This window comes from Symsagittifera roscoffensis, chromosome 2, assembly GCF_963678635.1.
Source record: "Symsagittifera roscoffensis chromosome 2, txSymRosc1.1, whole genome shotgun sequence".
NCBI lineage: Eukaryota > Metazoa > Xenacoelomorpha > Acoela > Convolutidae > Symsagittifera > Symsagittifera roscoffensis.
The window spans coordinates 1206289-1231872 of NC_087063.1; the positions used below are offsets into that span (position 1 = coordinate 1206289).

At 35.8% G+C, this 25584-nt stretch overlaps 2 protein-coding genes across 3 annotated transcripts in view; one reads left to right on the forward strand and one right to left on the reverse strand.

The window, feature by feature from the left end:
* Nucleotides 1-25584, reverse strand: part of LOC134839262 (uncharacterized) — a 354799-nt gene that overhangs the window by 32910 nt on the left and 296305 nt on the right. The gene's annotated exons all lie outside the window — the stretch shown is intronic.
* LOC134839511 (leucine-rich repeat-containing protein 23-like) lies at nucleotides 9740-22822 on the forward strand. 2 transcript variants are annotated; one of them, XM_063855089.1, is made up of 5 exons: nucleotides 9740-9948; nucleotides 18921-18997; nucleotides 19843-19983; nucleotides 20322-21106; nucleotides 22560-22822. In XM_063855089.1, exons 1-5 carry the CDS (start codon nucleotides 9906-9908, stop codon nucleotides 22681-22683), a joined length of 1170 nt encoding a protein of 389 aa, XP_063711159.1. In that variant the 5' UTR covers nucleotides 9740-9905; the 3' UTR covers nucleotides 22684-22822. The 2 variants fall into 2 exon arrangements, with proteins under 2 accessions (XP_063711159.1, XP_063711158.1); XM_063855088.1 differs by lacking the exons at nucleotides 18921-18997; nucleotides 19843-19983; nucleotides 20322-21106; nucleotides 22560-22822 and adding exons at nucleotides 10697-10773; nucleotides 11637-11777; nucleotides 12026-12810; nucleotides 14726-14988.

Genomic DNA, 25584 nt, shown 5'->3' on the forward strand with positions numbered 1-25584 from the left:
GACAGATACTGCCGAAACACAAATTAAAATACGTTTTGGTTGTTATTGATTTAGTGCTTATTATAGTTGTAATTGTTGTTAAGTTCGGTGCTGATTATTCAAAAACAATTTCTTTTTTTTCCACTTCGCATAGTTTTGAGGAAACATAGCATAGCTTATGCTTCTTTTTTTCCTCAAGTTTAACTAACCAAAGAAAAATTGTATGAGGTCATCGATGTCATCATGTTAAGCCCGTTCAAATTCTGAAGAAACAACATGTCTTAGTTTCGAGAAAAAAATAAGAGCCACGTGATAAACACAGCCATGAAACGTGTCAAAAGTTCACCAATATGCTATTACGTGTGCAGGAAAAAAAGTCCCTACATAGAGAAGTGATAATGTACGAGTATTTTATGCATGTATAATACTGCGTTGCACCTCAAATGGAATCAATCCTCAAATGGCGTTTTATAAGTTCGGATGCTACACGGTAATTTATTTCGGAGAATTGTCCGAACTAACTCAGCAGTATAAAATTTTTTCCCACTATAGCCCCTCAAGTAAACTATCGCTCTCCAGTAAATAACTCGGAAAAAAAAACAATTAAAAAGCGAAACAGCATGTCCATAAATAACTAGTAACTCTATCCTTTTCTAAAATCAATTTGAGCAAAACCTTGACGCGCTTTTGTTTGAACGCAATTAGGAAAAAAAATAAAAACGGAGTAATTGTTTACAGAAATTCAATTGAAAATAGAAGAAATTGGAGGGGGGATTTTGTATTTGATCCGTCTTTCGAAGAAAGCGGAAAATTTATGCTTGGTGTGGTTTTTTTATTCAGTCAACTTTCACCGATCGAAATAATAATTTCAACAAAAAAATTTTGTACCACATTGAAGCTATCAACTTCCTAAGTTCAAATGTACGAAAATTATTTCACCTCCGATCTTTTTTAATTAAGATCTGGGGGTTTGAAAATTGCCAAATCCTCCATGTTCTGGGCTAAAATATGTGCGTTTTGAAGAGTTTATCATAATGCTGAGAGCGTAACGCGAACTTTTTATGCGTGGCGAAATATCCCGCAGAACAAAATCGTTCTAAAATGAATTGAGGCTAGCTAATTGGTCGTAATAATTTCATACGGCTCAAAAACTTACATTTTGATTTTGTCCAAAATGTATACGTTTCAATATTTTTTTCCTAAAAACTATTCGATACGAATTAAGGGACAGTTGGAACCTTGAGGGCTTTGCCCTGATAAGCGAGCAGTCTTTTTGCTTCTAGGCTGGGAGGGCTATGATATGTGAAAGACACCAACGAAACTTATGACTTTCGCCGTCTGACGAAATCGTGTTTAAAAACTAATATAAAAAAAGATTGACAAAATGTCTAATAACTTTTGATGAAATGGAAAAGACGTACGGAACTGACACCTCTGCAACACAAAAGCAATTCCCAATATTACACAAAAAAAAATTGTAATAAAAGGACAATTGAAAAGCTCAATTTTTAACAATTAAGGTTTATCCCTTATAACAGTTATCGCAAAACTGGAAAAAATTGTCTACAACAAGGGCAGTGGCCGAGCCGGAAGATTGTGAAACTGACAAACCTAGAGTTTTAATTAATGATGACTATCTTTTCCCATTAAAAGCCTGCGAAGTTCCAAAAGGCCGGCCCCATAGCGAGATTTTGTTAAGTAACTTCTTTAAAGTAAACTTTCTGAGCATATATAGCGAGCCACACAGAGCCGGCTTTTTGAAACATAAAATCATCTTGACAATAGGTAAAAAAAGCTGCCTTACTCGGCACTACTAAAGATGAAACTACTTTCGAAGATAGGCAGATGTGCAAATGTTAACTTTTTCAACTGGTTAACTTGACACCAAACCATGTGGTTTCAGTTTTTTTCCTTCTTTTTATTGGTTCCTATTGATATGAATTTTTCAGAATTTTAAGCCTCGAGTTTTAAGCCCAACGTATCGACATTCAAAGATCAAAAAGTCTGAGTATTATAATAAGGCCCAAAAATCAAAAAGTTGTGTTGCTCGAGTTAAAAACACTTCAAATATGGAGAGAGAGAGAGAGAGAGAGAGAGACAAAAATTCATCAAGCGCGAGAAATTCAGGAGCAGAAAGTTAACACTTAGGATGTAGTTCACGCATACTGAGGCTTAACAAATTTTTAAATGAAAGTCACCCTATCAGAAAAATCAAGAAATGGAAAGAAAAAATTAGAGGACAAATTTGGAACGATTGATTTGAATTATAGCAGAAAGCTATGTGGTAAAAATTGATTGCTTTGACTTTTTATGATATTCTTTTGGAGTTTTCTGAAAAATTATACTTTTTCGAATTGATTATTTAAAGAAATTTGAGTTGACTAGATTGTATTATTTTTCAAGTCGTTTGTTTGATATCTCTTCACAGAAATCCATCATTTAGCTTACGTTTTACAAAAAACTAATTGGTAAGGCTTGTTTTCTGGTTTGTTTAGATTGAAAATATTGGCATTAACAAATATGTGACCATTTTTTTGCTTATTTTAGCTGATCTATCACAGCAAAAACCAAAAGGCAATAAGATGGGTTCAAATTACACTTTTTCGAATTGATTATCTAAAGAAATTTGCGTTGACTACATTGTATTGTTTTTCTAGTTGTTTGTTTGATATCTTTTCGCAGAAATCCATCATTTAGCTTACGTTCTACAAAAAAGTTAATTGGTAAGGCTTGTTTTCTGGTTTGCTTAGATTGAAAATATTGGCATTAACAAATATATGACAATTTTTTGCTTATTTCAGCTGATCTATCACAGCAAAAATCAAAAGGCAATAAGATGAATTCAAACAACGTCCCTAGTTTTTATCAAAAGAGTCGTTGAAATTTTTCACGGAGAATTCGATCAACACACGTCAGTTTATATGTAAAGCTTTCATGATGTTGCTTTCGTGGTCCCTTAGTTTCTAAGAGATAACTCCGAGTTACAAAAAAGATATGGATCTTAATATTTTTTTCGGAGTAAAACAAAAATTAAAAAAAATGTTAGCTTGAGAGCATTTAAAGTCCAATCTAAGTGCGCTTAAAAGCATTCGGTGACCTTATTTTGCAGTCGCGCCAACATACAAAAACTATGTTTTCGTCGCTTTCGGACAACACTTCTACTGTCGCAAGAATAAGGTAGTACAAAATAGCTAGTTTCGATTCTGATTGAAATCTTTAGGGATGCTAAATGCTTTTCATCAGACTTTCTGGGCATTGCCCACTTTATATGACATATCATTTAACACAGGGCATAAAATGTCTTGTGTGCCCTCTTTCTAGCAACTTCTGAAAAAACTTATTGTCACTTTGTCACTGGACTTTTAGCAATGAGCTTTTTAATCAATCAGACTGCCTGTAGAACACAGTTAGAACCAGTGAGAACAGAGGATTGCTCTGGACATACGGACTTGGCTAGCTTTCATACCAAGGGTATGAAAACTAGAGGCTTCCAACACCTGTCTAGCAGCTGGTCTAGCATCCATAAGATGGTTTGGGTTCGAAAAATGAGTAGTTGGGCCACTTGCTTCTCTTCAAAAATCAAACTCCTGGTAAATCAGTCTATTCAGTAAAGGTATGTAGACTATATTCTGGCGCATTTGATTGCTGGATGTCCTAGGCTAAGAACATCAGACTTACTATTGAGAACATCAGACTTAGCTTTGACGTATATGTGCTCAATTAGATTTCATCACAGTAGCCCTGCATATCTTTGTCGGAAAAAAAACTTTGAACAATTTGTAGTTTTGAAATTTGATACGAATTTTTGGTTGAAAAGAAACGGCTTTGAGTTCTAGTTTTAAGTTTTAGGAGTTTGATTACTTAGTGACGGGATAATCTATTAATTTTTGACACACAAATGAACAGAGGCAACATTATTTAAAAGGATTGCTAAGTTAATCAATGAAGCGTACATTCAAAGGCAGCAAGTGATGGTATATAAAATCCTTGCGTTTAATGGGACCGTCGGAAGTGTGATTTGTTAAAGAAAGTTTCCTCGAAAGTTTCCTTGTAAAGTTCACTAATATAAATAGTTTCCTTTTCCTCAAAATGGAGGATCGCGCATTTTTTTTTCAAAAAACTAGAAGTCGCGAGTTAAGTTGTCGCCACTTGAAGTTCTGTGCTGTTGGTTTTTTGCCTGTTTCAATATTGGAAAAAAATGTGTGCAATTTATTTTCTTTAATGGAAATGTTTGAATATCCATAATGATGGCCTGCCACAGGCAATTAGGGACGTTCAACAGTGTCGAAGTACAGCAGTGGCGAAGTGCAACAGTGCCGAAGTACAGCAGTGGCGAAGTACAACAGTGCCGAAGTACAACAGTGCCGAAGTACAGCAGTGGCGAAGTACAACAGTGCCGAAGTACAGCAGTGCCGAAAAAAGCGGGAAAAATTCAGAATAATTTAACTGCATTTTCTGAAGAGCGGGAAATTACTGACGCTAATTAACAAAAAAAATTCACTCCAATTTTGGCGTCGAAATGTCTGAAACTGCAAGTTAAACAATTATTTTGCCGCCAAAACGTCTAATTTGCAAATTTTTTTGCTCAAAAGATTAAGATTGTACGACGATTGCCGTTTAATGTAAATTTTTTCGCTCAAATGATTAAGAATATAAACGATTGCCGTTTAATTTTCGATGACCGCACTTAATCTGTTCAAATTTTCGGCACTGTTGATCAAAGTTTTCATTCTTAGCACTGTTGAACAAATTTTTGTTTCGGCACTGTTGTACTGCCCCGGGCATTTTCGCGATTCCAACTCGAGTGCCAGCTTTAGCAGATATTAATAATTCGTAAATTGTGGGGCCTGTAGTATACATTCCACATTCCGAGCTGAATTTTTTTCATCCTTAAGCTTTGGAAGTAAGTAAAAAATCGTGAATTTTTGGAAAAAAAAATGGCAAGCGACTGGATTTCTTGGTTTTGTCTGAATCGGTCGGAGTAGCCTGCTACTAATTTATGAGGAATTAACCCCATGGCTATAATTTTCCGCAAAACATTTTGAAAGATTTGATCTTTTCTGTAAGTTTGTGTCAACCCTAAGGCTTGAAATTGGCAGTAAAGGGCTTGGGTGTAATGAAATTAGCAACAGTAATGTATTGTAACTGTAATATTTCGGCCGTTTTTTTATTCGGTCAATTTTAATTTTAAGTCCCTGGAATGTTTACTTTCTTTAATATTTTCACACTTTCTTTTCAGATTTTGAATACTGGAATCTGATTGGCTGATTTTGATTTTTGCCAACTCGTTTTTTCGCCAATGAGGGATTCCAACCTTCATAATTCATAATCTGAGACTCATCGTTGGTTTGAAGTATTTTACTGAGTCTGTTGAATTTATGGCTTCGAACAGACAAGAACAGCATAATCAACTCAACAATAACTTTGCCTCAAATTACAGAGCGATGTTCATCCTTTGCCTCCAAATCGGGAATGTCAAGCGATTTTGATCTCTGCAATCAGGTCTTGGAACTTGGTGATTACTCATGTCATAAAAAAATGATTGAAAAATTTTGTAAAACTTTGAGAGAAATTTCTATCTACTTTCTTATACCTCTAAAAAAGCAGATGAAATCAAACTTCAAAAATAATGAATGAATCCTGAAAAGTAACAAGACTGCTCGTATCAGGGCGAAGCCCTGAATGTTCCGACTGCCATTTAAGGTTTTTTTTCTTAAATTTGAAATTTTTTTTATGAAAATCATCCCCCCATACGCCATATAAAAAACAAAAGGATAGATTTTGCTCCTAGTAACAAACCAATTATGGCAAATAAGCTTATTTCAACCAATTTGGAACGATTTATAAGACGGATTAATTCTCGCTTACGCGTTAATAGCGCGAATTATATTGCGCGTTAATTGTCCCAAATTGGTCAAAGTGGCCAAAATGGCAAGCTTCAAACCCTCATAACTTTACGAAAAATGATCACAGGTAAAATATCTTTTCAAATTTAAGCTCAGGACAAGCATACCTTTTAAATGATATAAAAAAAATTCCGTCAAAAATGGCTAGTTAAAAAGACGAAATTTGTCTGAAGAAAAAAAAACCCACCCGAGCACAAATATTCCGTTACTTTCGTATCAAAAGTCGGAACAATAAATTATTTTGGTTGAATCATCACACCTATATATTCCTAAAATATATTTGGTTTGCGAAGCGAATTTTCAATTTAGTTACTTCAGCTTCTGAAGTTTTTTTGAAAAAAAAATGCTTAAAGTTTGACCTTGATTTTAATCTCATTTTTCATACAAATCCGGTTGAAAGTTACATACAACTTTTTGACTTTACAGTCAGCTAACTTTTTTCAATTTAAATTATTTTGTTTTCAATTTCAAACACATTTGCAGATAGAGATTAGTGCAACATTGTATGCTTTAACTGGGCCAGAATTGTCTTGCAGCATATAAATTGTTATACCTGCAAAGCGCAAAGTTTTAACAAGTGATTTGATTGCTTTATCAGCAGTATTGTGCAGCGGTGTTTCGTCCAATTTCCTCGAATTAGTTTTTGATGATTTTGAGATCATTGTTAGTTAGGACAAAGCCCGTTGTGACGAGAACACTAACGCTTTTGCACGTCCGGTTGAAAGATTTGAAACAATTACAAGCAGATACGGCTCAGTTACCCAAAACATTACGATCCAATGCAATGTAACATTGCGATCCAATGTACGATTAGTTTTTTTGGTGTACAGTTTAAAAAAGCACTAAGTTTCAACAGAAACCTTGCAATTTGCGATTAAAGTATTTCAAACAAAATTTGTTCATCTCAATTAAGTTACAGATTTTTTAATTATCTCAATTTAAATACGCTTAATCTATAAATTATTTGTTTATAGGCAGAAGCGGATCTAGAATTTTCTCGAAGGGGCGGATTTTTAATAAAATTTCGAAATTTTGTCAACATTTTTAGATAGACCAAATTGATTTTCTGAGCTCTCCCAAATCACTATAAAGATGCCATTTTGACCAAATTTTCTGCGGTGCAGGAAATTGAAAAAAGAAACAGGCTAAAAAGGCGTTTTGAGGCACTTTTTGAATAATTTTGACTTATGAATTGCGTTTTTTTGCGGCGCGCGCTTCTCACTCAAAACTAGTATAACTTGACGCCGAAGTCGCCTTTAGGAACATTTTAGGGTCAGTCAGCCAAAAATAGATATTTCAAATTAGTACAAAGGGGGGAACCTTTGGGTCGGCAGGAGGTCGAATTCCTAGAAGAAAGGAGAGGGGGGCGTCCAACCCCTCCCCCAACCTCCTAAACCAGGGGTGACATTTAGTTACTAGCTACCCTAGTGAAGAAAATTGAAGAGAGCTAACCTAGGGAAATAATTGAAGAGAACCAATTTGACTCTGACATTTGTTTACAAGTTCATCAAGCCTCCCTTGCCTCTATTTGAGCTAAACTCGTAGTCATAATTTATATCTTCATCATCGGCTGAATTGTGTCTAACATACATCGATGTCAATTCACAACCCTGCGCTCAAATTAATTAGTTCCCAGTTAACCGTTCCGAATTATATAGCTTCGATCTCGGTTTCAGTTCACTAACTTTTTTGAAACTTTTTGACATTCGCAAAAAACTTTCTAATATAAAAACCGAGGTTAAGGAAAACAAGATATATGTTATAAATTTGTTTATCAACAAATACTATTAAATCAATCGAGGCTGACTTCTACACGATATTATAAAACTAAGCTATAAATTTTTTGTGTGATATATGTTCATGTGAGATATATTACATATATAAAAATTAACTAATGTCGAGTTTTAATTTTTATTTTTGTATCATTTCAAATTTTCTTTGTAAACCATTCCATTTCTTGGCAGATATGTAACAATAGATCATTCTGATGAGTATTTTCAATAAACTTTTCCATTGCTTACTTTTTCGATCTATTGGTTAACGTTATTGTTCCGACATTCGATACGAAAGTAACGGAATATTTGTGCTCGGGGTGGGTTTTTTTTTTCTTCAGACAAATTTCGACTTTTTAACTAGCCATTTTTGACGGAATTTTTTTATATCATTCGAAAGCCATTGTTGTCCTGAGCTTAAGTTTGAAAAGATATTTCACCAGTGATCTTTTTTCGTGAAGTTATGAGGGTTTTAAGATTGCCATTTTGACCAATTTGGGACAGTTAACGCGCGATATAATTCGCGCTATTAACGCGTAAGCGGAGAGTTAATCGTCTTAGAAATCGTTCCAAATTGGTTAAAAGAAGCTTATTCGCCATAATTGATTTGTTACGAGGAACGAAATTGGTCTTTTTGTACTTTATATGGCGTGTGATGGGATGATTTTTCATAAAAAATTTCAAATATAAAAAAAAACATTTCATTTTATTTTATTTCATTTAATTTTTTATTTTATTACTGCTGCTCCATAAACCTTAAAAGGCAGTCGGAACATTCAGGGCTTCGCCCTGATACGAGCAGTCTTGTTGCTTTTTTTGCCTGATTTTTTTTGTTTTCTCCAATTAAGTGATTTGTGTTTTCAGGATACAGACAAAAACTCTTCGGCTAACAAATTTTTGTTAGGACTATTTTTTCAGGAAGTATTTTGTTATTCAAATGTATATCACGAAATTTGCAAACTTTTTTCTCACGATGTAAACTTACACTCTCCAGTTCATTTGTCGATTCAAACTATCGACATTTTTTGTTTTAATTTACTGAAACAAAATTCCACTATAACTAAAAAAGAAAAAACTGAGGAATTCGATAAAATAACACTGGCCAGTATTAAACGTAAAATGACCTAATTCTATTTGCCGTTTTGCTGAGACACTTTTTAACTTGGCTTACAAAACTCAATTTTTTTGTCCTATGTAAGGCCGAGATATCATACTGAATCTTTGGTTTTCAATTCCCTTTTTTCAAGAACATAGAACCGTATGTTTCTGAGTTTTTGTCAAATCTTATTATATCTGCTTTGTCTGCATTAATCATCATGAGTTCATTCTCGGACACATATTGCGATATAGACTCTATTTTTTTTTGTGTGGTAGACTTCAAAGCAGGTAAGTCCTTTTCCGAAAAAATTAAAGACGTTAAAATATAATATGAAAATTATTGGACCCTGCACTGTATATTTTTGTACCCCATGATTTTCAGTAGCCCAGCTTGACTCTGAATCTTCAATTTTGTCCGCAGTGTTTTCGGTCTGATAAAAATTTCGAAAATATATCTTGAGCTTGCGATCTAGTCGTTCCTATTTCTTCAATTATAGTTATAACTGCGTCAATCGATGATTAATTTTTCTGGAAGCCAAGTTAAAAAAAATTGTAGTTCAAATATCTCATTTTGCGAAATTGTATGAAGTTTTTATGAAATGGATTTTTGCATTGGAATTCTACAATTTAAATTTTTGGTCTTTGGAAGTGAACTCGGCATCTTGTTTTTTTTTTAATTTTGGGTTGCCCTTTTTTTAAAGGTTAATTTAATGAGTTGTCTCGAATGGAAACGTCTAGCATGGCATTTTGTTTTTATTTTTTAATGTAGCTAAGTTTCGCATTAACCGCAACATCTTCATGCTAAGTAATTTCAAAACAAAGTTCATTAGGTACATCTAAACTGATACTTCTTCCAAGAATGGTATTTGTGGATTGCATTTGTGGAATTTAGTTGGAGGAAAATTATTCAAAAGATCTGTACAGTTGTTTAATATAATAATAAAAAAAGATAGTTTAGTAGCATTTTTAACATACAGCGACTGATTAGAATTCGTGCATGAAAGTTTCAGAAGCACGTGTAGAAAAAAAACTGAAACAAAACTAACGTTGAAGCGTATACTTGTACACACAATTTAGTACTATTCAAAGTACACTGTGCTAGCTTAAAGTTACAGAGGAATAATTTTATTAATTTTACTTGCATTGTAAAATGTCTGACGAGGACGACACTGCTGCAGCCCAGGAAGCAGTTGGTAAGGGGACACTTCGGCTCTTTTCTAGTTCCCCCCTTTTTTCTGAAATTCAATGTATGAATGTCTATTTAATTTGACTTTTCATGTTATAAACTGCGTTAAAACGTGTCAGCGTGAACAGGTAAACAACATTTCTTAGATGCAAAATGCAGTGTGAACATTTTTTGAACAGTTTTATTTTGTGATTTTACGAGGGGGGTGGGAAACTGGAAAAGAGCCGACATTTCTAAATTTTCCCGGAACTTTGGGCTCTGTTCCAGTTTGTCAACCCACTCGTAAAATCAATTATTTTAAGAACGGCAGAGTGGCTTAACTTTAAACCCATGCTGAACCAGTCAAAGGAGCAACCCCGTTTGGTACTAATTACGACATCCTTTTGCTAATTACGAATTGTTTTTAGCAAGCCAAAACCTACAAGAAAGTGAAAAAAACGTTTGGATTTTCTGTCCCTTCATTGACAGTTGAAGAACTTTTTTTTCAATTAAATAAGAAAGAAAAATCAAAAAAATGATGTTTCAGCTGACCCGGGTTGATCTCCACAAGTGATCGATGTTTTAGTGTTTTTTGTTTGGTATGCTTTGTCACATTAACCCATGTCAAAAAAAGAAAATATTCCACTTAAGTACAATGTTTTGTTCATTCCCTGCAGGTCCTTTATGCAAACTATGAATAAGAATAAGCTTCTATTTTTCTTTCCTGTCCTCCGTAGTTTCGATGAAGAAGTAACTCTTTATGTTAATGTTATCAGAAGATGGTTTGGAAGGGGAGGGGGAGAATGAAGAAGTAGAACAGCAGCAGCAGCAGGAGGAGGGAAACGAACAACGGGTATGTTGGCTACAGTAGTGTGGCGAGACACTTTTGGGCAAAATTGGCTGTTATTAGTGATTTAGGGGAGCGTGGAATATCGAGTTGGTCCAACTAAAACTTATTATTTCGAACAACCACCCCAGGGACACAAAAAAAATCTTGCGCCCGCCAGTGGTCACGAACCTTCAAATTAATAGTTGCGAACACTTTACGAAGTGATTTGGAAAAAGTTGTGGCTTAAGGAGTATTTTGTAGGCAATAGTGGGTGCTTTAAATAACAGTCCAGATGGTAACGAACAATAAATCATAATGAAGCTATTGAAGTGAAGATACAGTTTGGATTTCTAAAAATTAACAAAAAGAGAGTCGATGTCGAGAAAAACTGTTTTAAGTTTTACCGGTCGGTTTTCAGACTAAAAATAATCTTGGGGAGAAAGAGTGAGCTCCCAATCTGACTCTACGACTGACATTATGTTGACTATAGCAAACTTGTTAACTTATAAAACTGCTTTGTTCAACCCTGTGTTTGTGCCTCTTTCCACAATTAACTAGCCCCCCTTAGGAATGAGTGATGGAAAAGATTTTCGCATCTGTGACTTTGAATTGGAGCTCTGGATTATGTGGAGTGTAATGGCCTGTGGATAAAATGTCTTCAACAAAGAAAAACACACTGACACGTTGCACTATTTTAGTTGGTCTTTGAGAACTTTCAGTGACCTTAATCAAGAGTTGCTACTATCCAATTAGAATAGAACTACCAAGGATATAATAACACACGAAAAACATTCAGTTGTTTCATTCTTGCATGAGTCGAAATTTAGCTTTTACTGATTCCTTACTTTACTTTTTCTTGGTTTACTTTTATTTACTGTTCGTTTCAGGAAGAAGGGGAGGAGGGCGAAGGAGGGGAGGGGGAGGAGAAAGAGAAAGGCGAGGGGGAGGGGGATGAGATTGACCCCGAAGTGGAAGACCCCGAGGAGGTGGAGGAGGACGAACACATCCCCCCAAAACTACTCACACAGGCTAGCATAGAAACTGAACTGCTGAAATGTTGCGAGACATTTTATTCAACCCAATTTGAAAGAATTTCTTTTACTTAGAACTGTTTTATTTTCTCCGATTTAATTAGCATCGACAGGAGCAATTTATATTAAAAAAACGGAGAAAAAAAAACATATTGGATATTAAGAATACGTCATAATGAGCTTCTATTTGATCTTTTTGCCTCTGCCGCGGAAATTGAGTTTTTAAAAGTGAAAATGAATTTTAGGCCGATATCAATGAAGGCATATCGCTGCTGTGTAAGACTGGCACAGGCCTCTCCCACGCATTCGTGCGACTAGACATCCGAGACAAGGAACTGACAGACATCAATCTGCTGAGCGCCTTCATCCATCTGCGATACATTGACATGTCTGTGAACAGCATCAAAGACATCTCCTGCTTGAGTGGACTGACTCATTTGTTGACCTTGAAAGCAGAGAAAAACATCCTGAAGTCTGCTGCTCTTGAGGAGCTGCCGTACCTTCAACAAGCCAACTTCTCCCACAACAGAATCAAAACGACAGAAGGCATCTATCACCCACTTCTAGAAACGCTGATTCTGTCTTGGAATTCGATCAAAGAAATTACCCACCTCGAGCCAGGACGATTGACAAGACTTCATACACTGGAACTAAGAAGCAACGCTCTTACCAGCACCAAAGGTCTAGTTATTCCCACTTTGAAGAACCTTTTCCTTGCTCAAAATAAAATCAAATTTTTGGAAGATTTGGACAAACTGGAAAGTCTGCAAATGTTACACATGCGAGACAACCAGGTCGACAACTTAGACGGATTCAGTGAAAAAATGAGGTCGCTCCAGTATTTGAACATCCGAGGAAATCAACTTGCGAATAAAAAGGAGCTGAACAAACTGAAAGTGTTGCCTTTTTTGAGAGCAATTGTGATGGCAGAATGTCCAGTTAGCGACGAAGATGATTACAGAATCGAAGTCCTCATCACTTTGAGGAGGATTGAAAGATTGGACAAGGATGTCTACACCGATGAAGAAAGGTTAATTTTTGCATATTTAACACTCATTAAGAGACTCGGACAGGGGCGGATCTAAGATTTTCTCGAGGGGTGGGGGGCGATTTTCAAATATGTTGACGATTTTTTCTAGGTCGCTCAAATTCAATTTCCGAGCGCTCCCAGAGCACTGAAAAGACCTTTTTGACAAAACTTTTTTTGACAAAACAGGTTAAAAATGCCGTTTTCGGGCATTTTTTGGAAAATTGTGAGCAAAAAATCGAGTTATTTGGGCAAAATAAGGAAAATTGTGGAAAATAAGGGAAAAATTAGAGAAATTTGGCAAAAATTTTAGGGTTGGTCGGCCGAGAATGGATGTCATAAAATAATACTAAAGGGGGACCCTTTGCTTGGCGAGGGGGTGGAATAGGTTTGTTAGCGTCTCCGCTTTTTGCATCCAAAATTGGTGGTGTGTGGCTGAAAAGAGCTATTCTTTTTTCGGTTTTTTTTCCTTTTCCCCCCACCCTGCAAAATTTCATATTTGAAATTTCCGTTCACTTTTTCCGAGTGTCGTGAAAATTGGCATGCAGACTAATTAGGCTATAACAAGCATATTTGGTCTTCATAATTAACCTTGTAAAACCACTCGTTAGACCATAAAGTTCATGTTTGAGTGAGGTGGGGGAAAAAGGAAAAAGAGCCGAGCCCCCCTTTGCACTATTTTGAAATATCCATTTTTGGTGACGGACCCTAAAAATTTTCTAAAGGCGCCTTTGGCGCCAACCTATACTAATTTTGAGGCGGGAGCGCGCGCCAAAAAAACGCGATTTTTCGGTCGAAGTTTTCCAAAAAGTGCTTAAAAACGCCTTTTTTTTGTAAAATTTGTCTGCGGCGCCAAAAATTTGGTCAAATTATGGTCTTTATAGTGGTTTGGGAGAGCTCACAAAATCAATTTGGTCGACCTAAAAAAGGTCAAAATCCGCCCCCCACCCTCGAGAAAATCCTAGATCCGCCCCTGGTTCAGATATTGACTATTTTTCCTCCCCCCCCCCCCCCCCCCCCCACCTCACACGAGCATCAATTTTATAATCTAACGAGTAGTTTTACAAAGTTGATTATGAAGACCAAATATGTTTGTCATGACCTAATTAGTCTGCTTTTTCATGACCTATTTTCATGACAATCGGACAATGTGAACAGTAATTTTAATTATAAAAAATTGCAGGTGGGGGAAAAGGAAAAAGAGCCCAGATTTTTGCCAGGGACAATGGTGTGCCCAGAAATTTTTCTAAGGGGGCGGTTTTCGAATGTTTAGAAAAAAAACAGGCCAAAAAAGACGTTTTTAAGCACTTTTTGGAAGTTTTTGACCAAAAAAATTACGTTTTTTTGGGAGCGCGCTCCCCCCTCAATATTAGTTATATAGGCGCCGGAGAGTCCTTGAGAAAATTTTGGATGTCGTAAAATTATACCAAATGGGGGACCCAGAACTGAGAGGGGGGAAGGTAGTTGTTCTCTCTCGGCGCGCTACTGGCAAGGGAAAAGGGGCTCTTTTTCCTTTCCCCCCACCTGCAAGTTTTTATAATTAAAATTAATGTTCACATTGTCTGATTGTCATGAAAATTGACATGCAGACTAATGAGGCCATGACAAAAACATCTTTTGGTCTTCATAGTCAACCTTGTAAAACTACTAGTTAGACTATAAATTTTATGCTCGTGTGAGCTTTATTAGTTGTTTTTCTGGGATTGTTAATTTTGTTTAGGAAAGTGCCTTGAGATGGTCCCCGCCTAAAGATAATGGCTAACCTAAAAAAATATAAACGATTTTTTTCAAAAAAACCGTCCGCCCCTCGTTTCGATTGCCGTGCGCACGCCACTGGTTTCGTACATTTCTCTTTTTTGAAATAGTAGGCAGATGAAGAAATTAAGATGACAGGGGTAAAAAGTCATTTCTGTTACAGGCAAGAGGCGGAGGAGATTTATGAACAGCGACGATTGGACGAGGCAGCAGCCAATGAGGAGGGGGGCGGGGACGAGGAGGGAGGGGAGGGGGCCACTACAGAAGCCACACCCGCCGCCGAATAGTTCTGCAAGAGGCCAAGAGACCGCTGATGACATTTGACTAGACTGTGAACTAACCTCGCATTAATGTCGTCAAATAAATCATCCCGATCAAAATTATTAGTTTTTAAATATCAAAAATAAAAATCGCCTGTTAAAGCTCCGCATTCTTTTGTGGAAGAAGGTTTAGCTGCGAGTGAAAATCATTCTCTGGGTGTCGTGAATAAGTTGTCGCTTGGTCTCTGCAGTTGCTTCTGCATCTATAGCAAAAAAAAGTGTGGTATCCAAATTTTCAAAAATGTTGCTCATGCTAATATTGCCCTATAAGTTCTTAGTGGAGAACGTTCTGCCGCAGTAGCAATAACTTGACTGGAACAGTGTGGAACAGCAGGCTGAAACGTTATAAGTGATGAACTGACTGCTTCTAAGTTTCTTCTCATCAGGCCACAAATAATTTTCCAGCGATTTCCTTGTATGGTTTGGTTAGATATGTTTTGGTTATGGTTGTATGGATTGGAGTATGGTTGGTGGGGGGGGGGGTTGGAAAAAATAGAGTATTATTTCACATTTGCAAAAATTAATTAATTTTCCTGGAATTTATGTTTACAAAAATCAATTATATTGTAATTTAAAATGGATCATAATCAATTATAATAGACTATAATGGATTTGTGAATATTGTAATTAGTCGATTAAAATCCCCTAAAAATCCATTCCCAAGGTTAGATGGGCCATGAAAATTGATTGTATGGGTTAAGTATAGGTTTTTTGCCGATACAATCAATTATCATTGATTATTTTCCATGAAACTCTAGTGCGGACTGTCTTTTATCTCGAAAAAGCTGGGCTGACAGAATAGTCAAATACTAATTTAGTTTGCTAATCAGTTACCGCGAAAGCAAGTGATTTTTTACATTTGATTTTTTTTTTCATTTTCAAGCGCATATAACCAATTATTTTTGATTTTTGTGGAGACTGACAATGGAAGCATAGAAAAACTAAGAAATAATTATTATCCATGAAATTTTGGGCAAGATGGCTCAATAAGGTAGCGTTAAAAATCATAAAAAAGCCAAGTTTACAATTGTCAAACTTTCACTCATATCTTTGTAAAAAGTATACAAGGCAAAATTTTTTTGTCAAATTTGAGCTCTCCGCATTAAAATAATTCAGACTAGATTTCAGTTTTAAAAATTCGTTTAATAATTAAGTTTGAACTTGAAATAGATAGCATTATTGAAAACAATTCTTGATAATTAACCAATTTTGACACTCTCACAAATGGCAACTTGACATAATGTGTTCTTTAAAAATATTCAAAATGTTAGAGGCGTGCTTGGTTTTTTCTTAATAAAATTACTGGGATATTGCTATTTTCACAGTAATTTCCTGATTACTTTGTCGAAGTGCAGGTATCTGTTATCAAAGATGCCACTACGTGACTTGCACTTTAAAGGCTTTTGATTTCCTAAAAGGTCCTTTTTATGGTAACAAAAAAATATATTTCTCAAGAATTAAAACAAATTCAACATTTATTTATACAAAATCAATTTTTATTTAACCCCGAGAGGACAGCAAACGGGCCCGGTATGGTCTCAAAACCCATGTTAGCATAATGATAAGTTTTTTATCACCAAAGTTTATAACACTTAAGCACATCATAAACAAAAACAAAAAAAACACAAAAGTTTGGATTTCAAAATATTTCTCTTATTTGAACCTTTCGTACAATTGGTTGATTAGTGAATGAACCTCGATTGAGCAAAAAAAAAATGGGGAAACAATGCGAAAGGAAAGTGTTTATTTAAATTCAATAATTTTGCTTTTGATCGGGGTAAAACTATCATTTTTTAGATTATCATCCCTCACTTTTTCTAAAGCCAGTTTCAGTGCCAATATTTATCTAAATTGGAGAATAGAGCTCGCGCCAAAAAAAGCTTCTTTTTGGTGTAAACCGTAAAAACTAGTCAAAAACGTGAATTTGCTCAATTTTTCAAAAACAGTTAGCTGCAACGCAGAATTTGACAAAATTGGAACCTGATCTAAACTACATTTTTTAATTGGATAAATTGGATATTTTACCACTGTAAAATATTTAATATTAACCAATCATAATCCATCTAACTAACAACCCACTTATTGGTAAGTGCTGAAATTACTTGTAATTTCAGCACTAGAGAGATTTGAATTTAACTTAGAAATTAGTTGCCTCTCCAAGAGAACTTCAGCAGCCGCAATAAACCAGTATACCCTAGATCTATTGAGCAGAGACTAGTTAAACACCCTGAGACTAGTAAGTATAAGAGTAAGATTAGGATCGGTATTAGACTAAGGAGTTGCACGAATCTATCCGGCCGAAAATAAGATAGCGTGACGAGCAGACGGTGTACCCTATCAGAAATTACTCTAAGAGTTAACCACATCGGTCCTAACTCAAAATGTTGTCTGAATTGTTTTGGAAGTTTTGGAAGAGCTCGTATAATTACTCTTACTTAATTTTCAAAAGTTTCTCTAAAATCCACTCCTCCCTTGATAAACTCCCTCGATAAACTGTTATTTTAGTTTCTCCAAATAGAGATAAATATATGGAGAAACCTAGCAACTAATTAATTTTGATGCATAATACCTCGAAATTCGTTTTTTTTTTCAGCTAACTTTTTTTGGTAATGTCAACAACCCAGAGCCGCTCAAAAACGGTGAGATTAACGCTGGTTTTGTTAAAAAACCTTTTGTTAAAAAACGTTTTGTTGAAAAAAAAATTTAAAAAACATTTTCTTTTTTGAAAAAAAAAACGTCTCTGAGTTTGGCTGCAGATATACATTTGGTTCCACGGGCCCATTTGTTATAGAGTTTGCGCGTATGTTTTTGAGCAACCGTCATTTTAAATCAATCATAAAATCTGGTTCTATCTGAATGTGTGTGCTAGGGTATGCGAAATCATACATATTCAGTATAGAAACTTTGGAATAACTTCACTCGAAAAGGCAAAAACTTTAATAAGAGTGGGCAGTAAATCTTAGTTCACATAATTTAAATATAACAAAATCAAGCTTTTTGATGGTAACAAACAAACAAAAATGTTTGAGACCAATTAAGTTCAATTTCAATTTTTTGCACAACTCTGAAAATTTTTTCAGGTAGGTTAATGCTATATATCCAATCAGATGCGTTGTTTCACCTTGATATAGTTAGTGTTTGAGATTATTGAACGTAGTGAAGACTTCTTTTGTACAATTGGTAGCCTACTTTTGAAGATTTTTTTGCACAATTGGTGGTGGGAGGGACTTTTGGGGACTATACTTAATACTCTTTTCCACTCTCATTTTTGAAATAAAATTTTGAAAAACTATTTTAACATTGTCATAATGCAATGAAACTTGGCATGGGAACAAACAGATTCGTTATGTATATCTATTACATCAAAACATCACGCGGCTCTTTTTCCTCTCCCCCCCCCCACCTCACACAAGCATCAACTTTATGGTCTAAGGGGTGGTTTTACAAGGTTCATTATGAAGATCAAATATGTTTGCCATTGTCTAATTAGTCTGCAAGTCAATTTTCATTTAATTAAAACTTTGGGTTGTGTTCCAGTTTCTCATCCCACACGTAAAATGAATTAATTTAAGAACGGCCGAATGGCTTAATTTTAAACCCATGCTGAGCCAGTCAAAGGAGCAACCCCGTTTGGTACTATTTTACGACATCCTTTTGCTAATTAAAAACTGTTTTTAGCAAGCCAAAATCTTCAAGAAGACCAAAAACTGCCTTTGTGGAATTTCTGCCCCTTCATTGACAGTTGAAGGATTTTGCTTAATTAAATTAGAAAAAAATTCAAAATAATATTGTTTCAGCTGACCCGGGTTGACCTCCACAGCTGATCGATGTTTCTATCGATGCTTTAGTGTTTTTTATTTGGTGTGCTTTGTCACATTAACTCATGTCAAAAAAGGAAACTATTCCACTACAGTACAAAGTTTGGTTCATTCCCTGTAGGTCATTTATGCAAACTATGAATAAGAATAAGCTTCTATTTTTCTTTCCTGTCCTCCGTAGTTTTGATGAAGAAGTAACTGTTTATGTTAATGTTATCAGAAGATGGTTTGGAAGGGGAGGGGGAGAATGAAGAAGTAGAACAGCAGCAGCAGGAGGAGGAGGGAAACGAACAACGGGTATGTTGGCTACAGTAGTGTGGCGAGACACTTTTGGGCAAAATTGGCTGTTATTAGTGATTTAGTGGAGCGTGGAATATCAAGTTGGTCCAACTAAAACTTATTTTTTCGAACAACCACCTTAGGGCCACAAAAAAAGTCTTGCGCCCGCCAGTGGTCGCGAACCTTCAAATTAATAGTTGTGAACACTTTACGAAGTGAGTTGGAAAAAAGTGTGACGTAGGGAGTATTTTGTAGGCAAAATCGGGTGCTCTAAATAACAGTCCAGGTGGTAACGAACAATAAATCATATGAAGCTTTTGAAGATACAGTTTGGATTCCAAAAAATTAACAAAAATGAATCGATGTCGAGAAAAACTGTTTTTAGTTTTACCGGTCGGTTTTCTGACTAAAATAGCCTTGGGGAGAAAGAGTGAGCTCCCAATCTGACTCTACGACTGACATTATTTTGACTATAGCTAATTAGTTAACTTATAAAACTGCTTTGTTGAACCCTGTGTTTGTGCCTCTTTCCACAATTAACTAGCCTCCTTAGGAATGAGTGATGGAAAAGATTTTCGCATCTGTGACTTTGAATTGGAGCTCTGGATTATATGGCCTGTGGATAAAATGTCTTCAACAAAGAAAAACACATTGACACGTTGCACTATTTTAGTTGGTGTTTGAGAATTTTCAGTGACCTTAATCAAGAGTTGCTACTATCCAATATGAATAGAACTACCAAGGATATAATAACACACGGAAAAACATTCAGTTGTTTCATTCTTGCATGAGTCGAAATGTAGTTTTTACAGATTCCTTACTTTACTTTTTCTTGGTTTACTTTTATTTACTGTTCGTTTCAGGAAGAAGGGGAGGAGGGCGAAGGAGGAGAGGGGGAGGAGAAAGAGAAAGGGGAGGGGGAGGGGGATGAGATTGACCCCGAAGTGGAAGACCCCGAGGAGGTGGAGGAGGACGAACACATCCCCCCAAAACTACTCACACAGGCAAGCATAGAAACTGAACTGCTCAAATGTTGCGAGACATTTTATTCAACACAATTTGAAAGAATTTCATTTAAATTGAACTGTTTTAATTTATCCGATTTAATTAGCATCGAAAGGAGTCTATTTCGAGATAACCAAAAATTACAACCGGCTAAACGATTTTGACTTATGTTTCGAAGCTTTCAATTTTTAAAGCATTATAATAAACTACCAGCCGGGCGCAAAATAAATGTTTTAAAAAAATTGAAAAAAAAAAAAAACAAATTGTGACAGCTTAAATTTGTTTTTTTTTTGCATATAGTGATTTTGAAATTTTAAAACCTAAAAATGAATTTCAGGCCGATATCAATGAAGGCATATCGCTGCTGTGTAAGACTGGCACAGGCCTCTCCCACGCATTCGTGCGACTAGACATCCGAGACAAGGAACTGACAGACATCAATCTGCTGAGCGCCTTCATCCATCTGCGATACATTGACATGTCTGTGAACAGCATCAAAGACATCTCCTGCCTGAGTGGACTGACTCACTTGTTGACCTTGAAAGCAGAGAAAAACATCCTGAAGTCTGCTGCTCTTGAGGAGCTGCCGTACCTTCAACAAGCCAACTTCTCCGACAACAGAATCAAAACGACAGAAGGCATCTATCACCCACTTCTAGAAACGCTGATTCTGTCTTGGAATTCGATCAAAGAAATCGCCCACCTCGAGCCAGGACGATTGACAAGACTTCATACACTGGAACTAAGAAGCAACGCTCTTACAAGCACCAAAGGTCTAGTTATTCCCACTTTGAAGAACCTTTTCCTTGCTCAAAATAAAATCAAATTCTTAGAAGACTTGGAAAAACTGGAAAGTCTGGAAATGTTGCACATGCGAGACAACCAGGTCGACAACTTAGACGGATTCAGTGAAAAAATGAGGTCGCTCCAGTATTTGAACATCCGAGGAAATCAACTTGCGAATAAAAAGGAGCTGAACAAACTGAAAGTGTTGCCTTTTTTGAGAGCAATTGTGATGGCCGAATGTCCAGTTAGCGACGAAGATGATTACAGAATCGAAGTCCTCATCACTTTGAGGAGGATTGAAAGATTGGTTAAGGATGTCTACACCGATGAAGAAAGGTTAATTTTTGCATATTTAATACTCAGTAGAGACTCGGACAGGGGGCGGATCTAGAATTATCTCGAGGGGTGGGGCGTCAACTTTCAAAATTATGTCGATTTTCTAGGTCGCCCAAATTGCTTTTCCGAGCGCTCCCAGAGCACTGAAAAGACCTTTTTGACAAACTTTTTTTTGACAAAACAGGTTAAAAATGCCGTTTTCCGGCAGTTTTTTTTGGAAAATTTTGACCAAAAAATCGAGTTATTTGGGCGAAATAGGGAAAATTGTGGAAAATAAGGGAACCATTAGAGAAAACAGGCAAAAACTTTAGGGTTGGTCGGCCGAGAATGGATGTCATAAAATAATAACAAAGGAGGACCTTTTGGTTGGTGAGGGGGTCAAATCCCTGAAGAGTGAAGGCGTCCGCCCCTCCCCTAAATGCACCCCTGGACTCAGAGATAGGTTTGTTAGTGTCTCCGCTTTTTGCATCCAAAATTGGTGGTGTGTGACTGAAAAGAGTTCTTATTCTTTTTTCATAAAAGAATGTCAAAAAAATGCAAGAACTGTTTAAACTTAAACAGGCTTGTTTCTCATACAAATCAATGAGTTCTGGTAAATAAAAAAAACGAACATAATTTCTCATTAAATTAAATAAATATAATTTTAAAAAGATTTATTGGTAAGCTTCCTTGATTAATTATCTGGGTTCAGATAAAATTGACTCTTTTTGCTTCCCCTCCCCACCTCACACGAGCATCAATTTTATAGTCTAACGAGTGGTTTTACTAGGTTCATTATGCCAAATATGTTTGTCATGGCCTAATTAGTCTGCATGTCAATTTTCATGACAATCGGACAATGTGAACATTAATTTTGATTATAAAAATTGCAGGTGGGGGGAAAAAGAAAAAGAGCCCAGATATATGCCAGAGACAGTGGTGTGCGCAGAAATTTTTCTTAGGGGGCGGTTTTCGAATTTAAAAAAAAACAGGCCAAAAAAGGCGTTTTGAAGCACTTTTTGGAAAATTTTGACCAAAAAATAACGTTTTTTTTGGAGCGCGCTCCCCTCGATATTAGTTATATAGGCGCCGGAGAGCCCTTTAGAAAAAATTTGATGTTCGTCAGCCAGATATGGATGTCGTAAAATTATACCGAATGGGGGACCCATAACTGAGGGGGGGGGGGAGGTAGTTGCTCTCTCTCGGCGCGCTACTGGCAAGAGCTGGAAAAGGAACCAAGATTTAGAAGTTTTTTTCTGGGATTATTAATTTGTACAGTAGAGCGCCTTGAGATGGTCCCGGCCTAAAGATAATGGCTCACCTAAAATTTTATAAACAATTTTTTCAAAAAAACCGTCCGCTCCTCGTCTCGAATGTCGTGAGCGCGCCACTGGTTTCGTACATTTCTCTTTTTTGAAATAATAGGCAGATGAAGAAATAAAGATGGCAGGGGTAAAAATCATTTCTGTTACAGGCAAGAGGCGGAGGAGATTTATGAACAGCGGCGATTGGACGAGGCAGCAGCCAATGAGGAGGGGGGCGGGGACGAGGAGGGAGGGGAGGGGGCCACTACAGAAGCCACACCCGCCGCCGAATAGTTCTGCAAGAGGCCAAGAGACCGCTGATGACATTTGACTAGACTGTGAACTAACCTCGCATTAATGTCGTCAAATAAATCATCCCGATCAAAATTATTAGTTTTTAAATATCAAAAATAAAAATCGCCTGTTAAAGCTCCGCATTCTTTTGTGGAAGAAGGTTTAGCTGCGAGTGAAAATCATTCTCTGGGTGTCGTGAATAAGTTGTCGCTTGGTCTCTGCAGTTGCTTCTGCATCTATAGCAAAAAAAAGTGTGGTATCCAAATTTTCAAAAATGTTGCTCATGCTAATATTGCCCTATAAGTTCTTAGTGGAGAACGTTCTGCCGCAGTAGCAATAACTTGACTGGAACAGTGTGGAACAGCAGGCTGAAACGTTATAAGTGATGAACTGACTGCTTCTAAGTTTCTTCTCATCAGGCCACAAATAATTTTCCAGCGATTTCCTTGTATGGTTTGGTTAGATATGTTTTGGTTATGGTTGTATGGATTGGAGTATGGTTGGTGGGGGGGGGGGGTTGGAAAAAATAGAGTATTATTTCACATTTGCAAAAATTAATTAATTTTCCTGGAATTTATGTTTACAAAAATCAATTATATTGTAATTTAAAATGGATCATAATCAATTATAATAGACTATAATGGATTTGTGAATATTGTAATTAGTCGATTAAAATCCCCTAAAAATCCATTCCCATGGTTAGATGGGCCATGAAAATTGATTGTATGGGTTAAGTATAGGTTTTTTGCCGATACAATCAATTATCATTGATTATTTTCCATGAAACTCTAGTGCGGACTGTCTTTTATCTCGAAAAAGCTGGGCTGACAGAATAGTCAAATACTAATTTAGTTTGCTAATCAGTTACCGCGAAAGCAAGTGATTTTTTACATTTGATTTTTTTTTTCATTTTCAAGCGCATATAACCAATTATTTTTGATTTTTGTGGAGACTGACAATGGAAGCATAGAAAAACTAAGAAATAATTATTATCCATGAAATTTTGGGCAAGATGGCTCAATAAGGTAGCGTTAAAAATCATAAAAAAGCCAAGTTTACAATTGTCAAACTTTCACTCATATCTTTGTAAAAAGTATACAAGGCAAAATTTTTTTGTCAAATTTGAGCTCTCCGCATTAAAATAATTCAGACTAGATTTCAGTTTTAAAAATTCGTTTAATAATTAAGTTTGAACTTGAAATAGATAGCATTATTGAAAACAATTCTTGATAATTAACCAATTTTGACACTCTCACAAATGGCAACTTGACATAATGTGTTCTTTAAAAATATTCAAAATGTTAGAGGCGTGCTTGGTTTTTTCTTAATAAAATTACTGGGATATTGCTATTTTCACAGTAATTTCCTGATTACTTTGTCGAAGTGCAGGTATCTGTTATCAAAGATGCCACTACGTGACTTGCACTTTAAAGGCTTTTGATTTCCTAAAAGGTCCTTTTTATGGTAACAAAAAAATATATTTCTCAAGAATTAAAACAAATTCAACATTTATTTATACAAAATAAATTTTTATTTAACCCCGAGAGGACAGCAAACGGGCCCGGTATGGTCTCAAAACCCATGTTAGCATAATGATAAGTTTTTTATCACCAAAGTTTATAACACTTAAGCACATCATAAACAAAAACAAAAAAAACACAAAAGTTTGGATTTCAAAATATTTCTCTTATTTGAACCTTTCGTACAATTGGTTGATTAGTGAATGAACCTCGATTGAGCAAAAAAAAAAATGGGGAAACAATGCGAAAGGAAAGTGTTTATTTAAATTCAATAATTTTGCTTTTGATCGGGGTAAAACTATCATTTTTTAGATTATCATCCCTCACTTTTTCTAAAGCCAGTTTCAGTGCCAATATTTATCTAAATTGGAGAATAGAGCTCGCGCCAAAAAAAGCTTCTTTTTGGTGTAAACCGTAAAAACTAGTCAAAAACGTGAATTTGCTCAATTTTTCAAAAACAGTTAGCTGCAACGCAGAATTTGACAAAATTGGAACCTGATCTAAACTACATTTTTTAATTGGATAAATTGGATATTTTACCACTGTAAAATATTTAATATTAACCAATCATAATCCATCTAACTAACAACCCACTTATTGGTAAGTGCTGAAATTACTTGTAATTTCAGCACTAGAGAGATTTGAATTTAACTTAGAAATTAGTTGCCTCTCCAAGAGAACTTCAGCAGCCGCAATAAACCAGTATACCCTAGATCTATTGAGCAGAGACTAGTTAAACACCCTGAGACTAGTAAGTATAAGAGTAAGATTAGGATCGGTATTAGACTAAGGAGTTGCACGAATCTATCCGGCCGAAAATAAGATAGCGTGACGAGCAGACGGTGTACCCTATCAGAAATTACTCTAAGAGTTAACCACATCGGTCCTAACTCAAAATGTTGTCTGAATTGTTTTGGAAGTTTTGGAAGAGCTCGTATAATTACTCTTACTTAATTTTCAAAAGTTTCTCTAAAATCCACTCCTCCCTTGATAAACTCCCTCGATAAACTGTTATTTTAGTTTCTCCAAATAGAGATAAATATATGGAGAAACCTAGCAACTAATTAATTTTGATGCATAATACCTCGAAATTCGTTTTTTTTTTCAGCTAACTTTTTTTTTGGTAATGTCAACAACCCAGAGCCGCTCAAAAACGGTGAGATTAACGCTGGTTTTGTTAAAAAAACCTTTTGTTAAAAAACGTTTTGTTGAAAAAAAAATTTAAAAAACATTTTCTTTTTTAAAAAAAAAACGTCTCTGAGTTTGGCTGCAGATATACATTTGGTTCCACGGGCCCATTTGTTATAGAGTTTGCGCGTATGTTTTTGAGCAACCGTCATTTTAAATCAATCATAAAAATCTGGTTCTATCTGAATGTGTG

What these genes read in the sequence shown, in the direction of transcription:
- LOC134839511 (XM_063855089.1), top strand. Translation starts at nt 9,906, where the DNA reads ATGTCTGACGAGGACGACACTGCTGCAGCCCAGGAAGCAGTTG. An exon ending in AGGAGGGAAACGAACAACGG is followed by an intron (nt 18,998 to 19,842) that starts GTATGTTGGCTA and finishes TGTTCGTTTCAG; the next exon opens with GAAGAAGGGGAGGAGGGCGA. An exon ending in CCCCAAAACTACTCACACAG is followed by an intron (nt 19,984 to 20,321) that starts GCAAGCATAGAA and finishes AATGAATTTCAG; the next exon opens with GCCGATATCAATGAAGGCAT.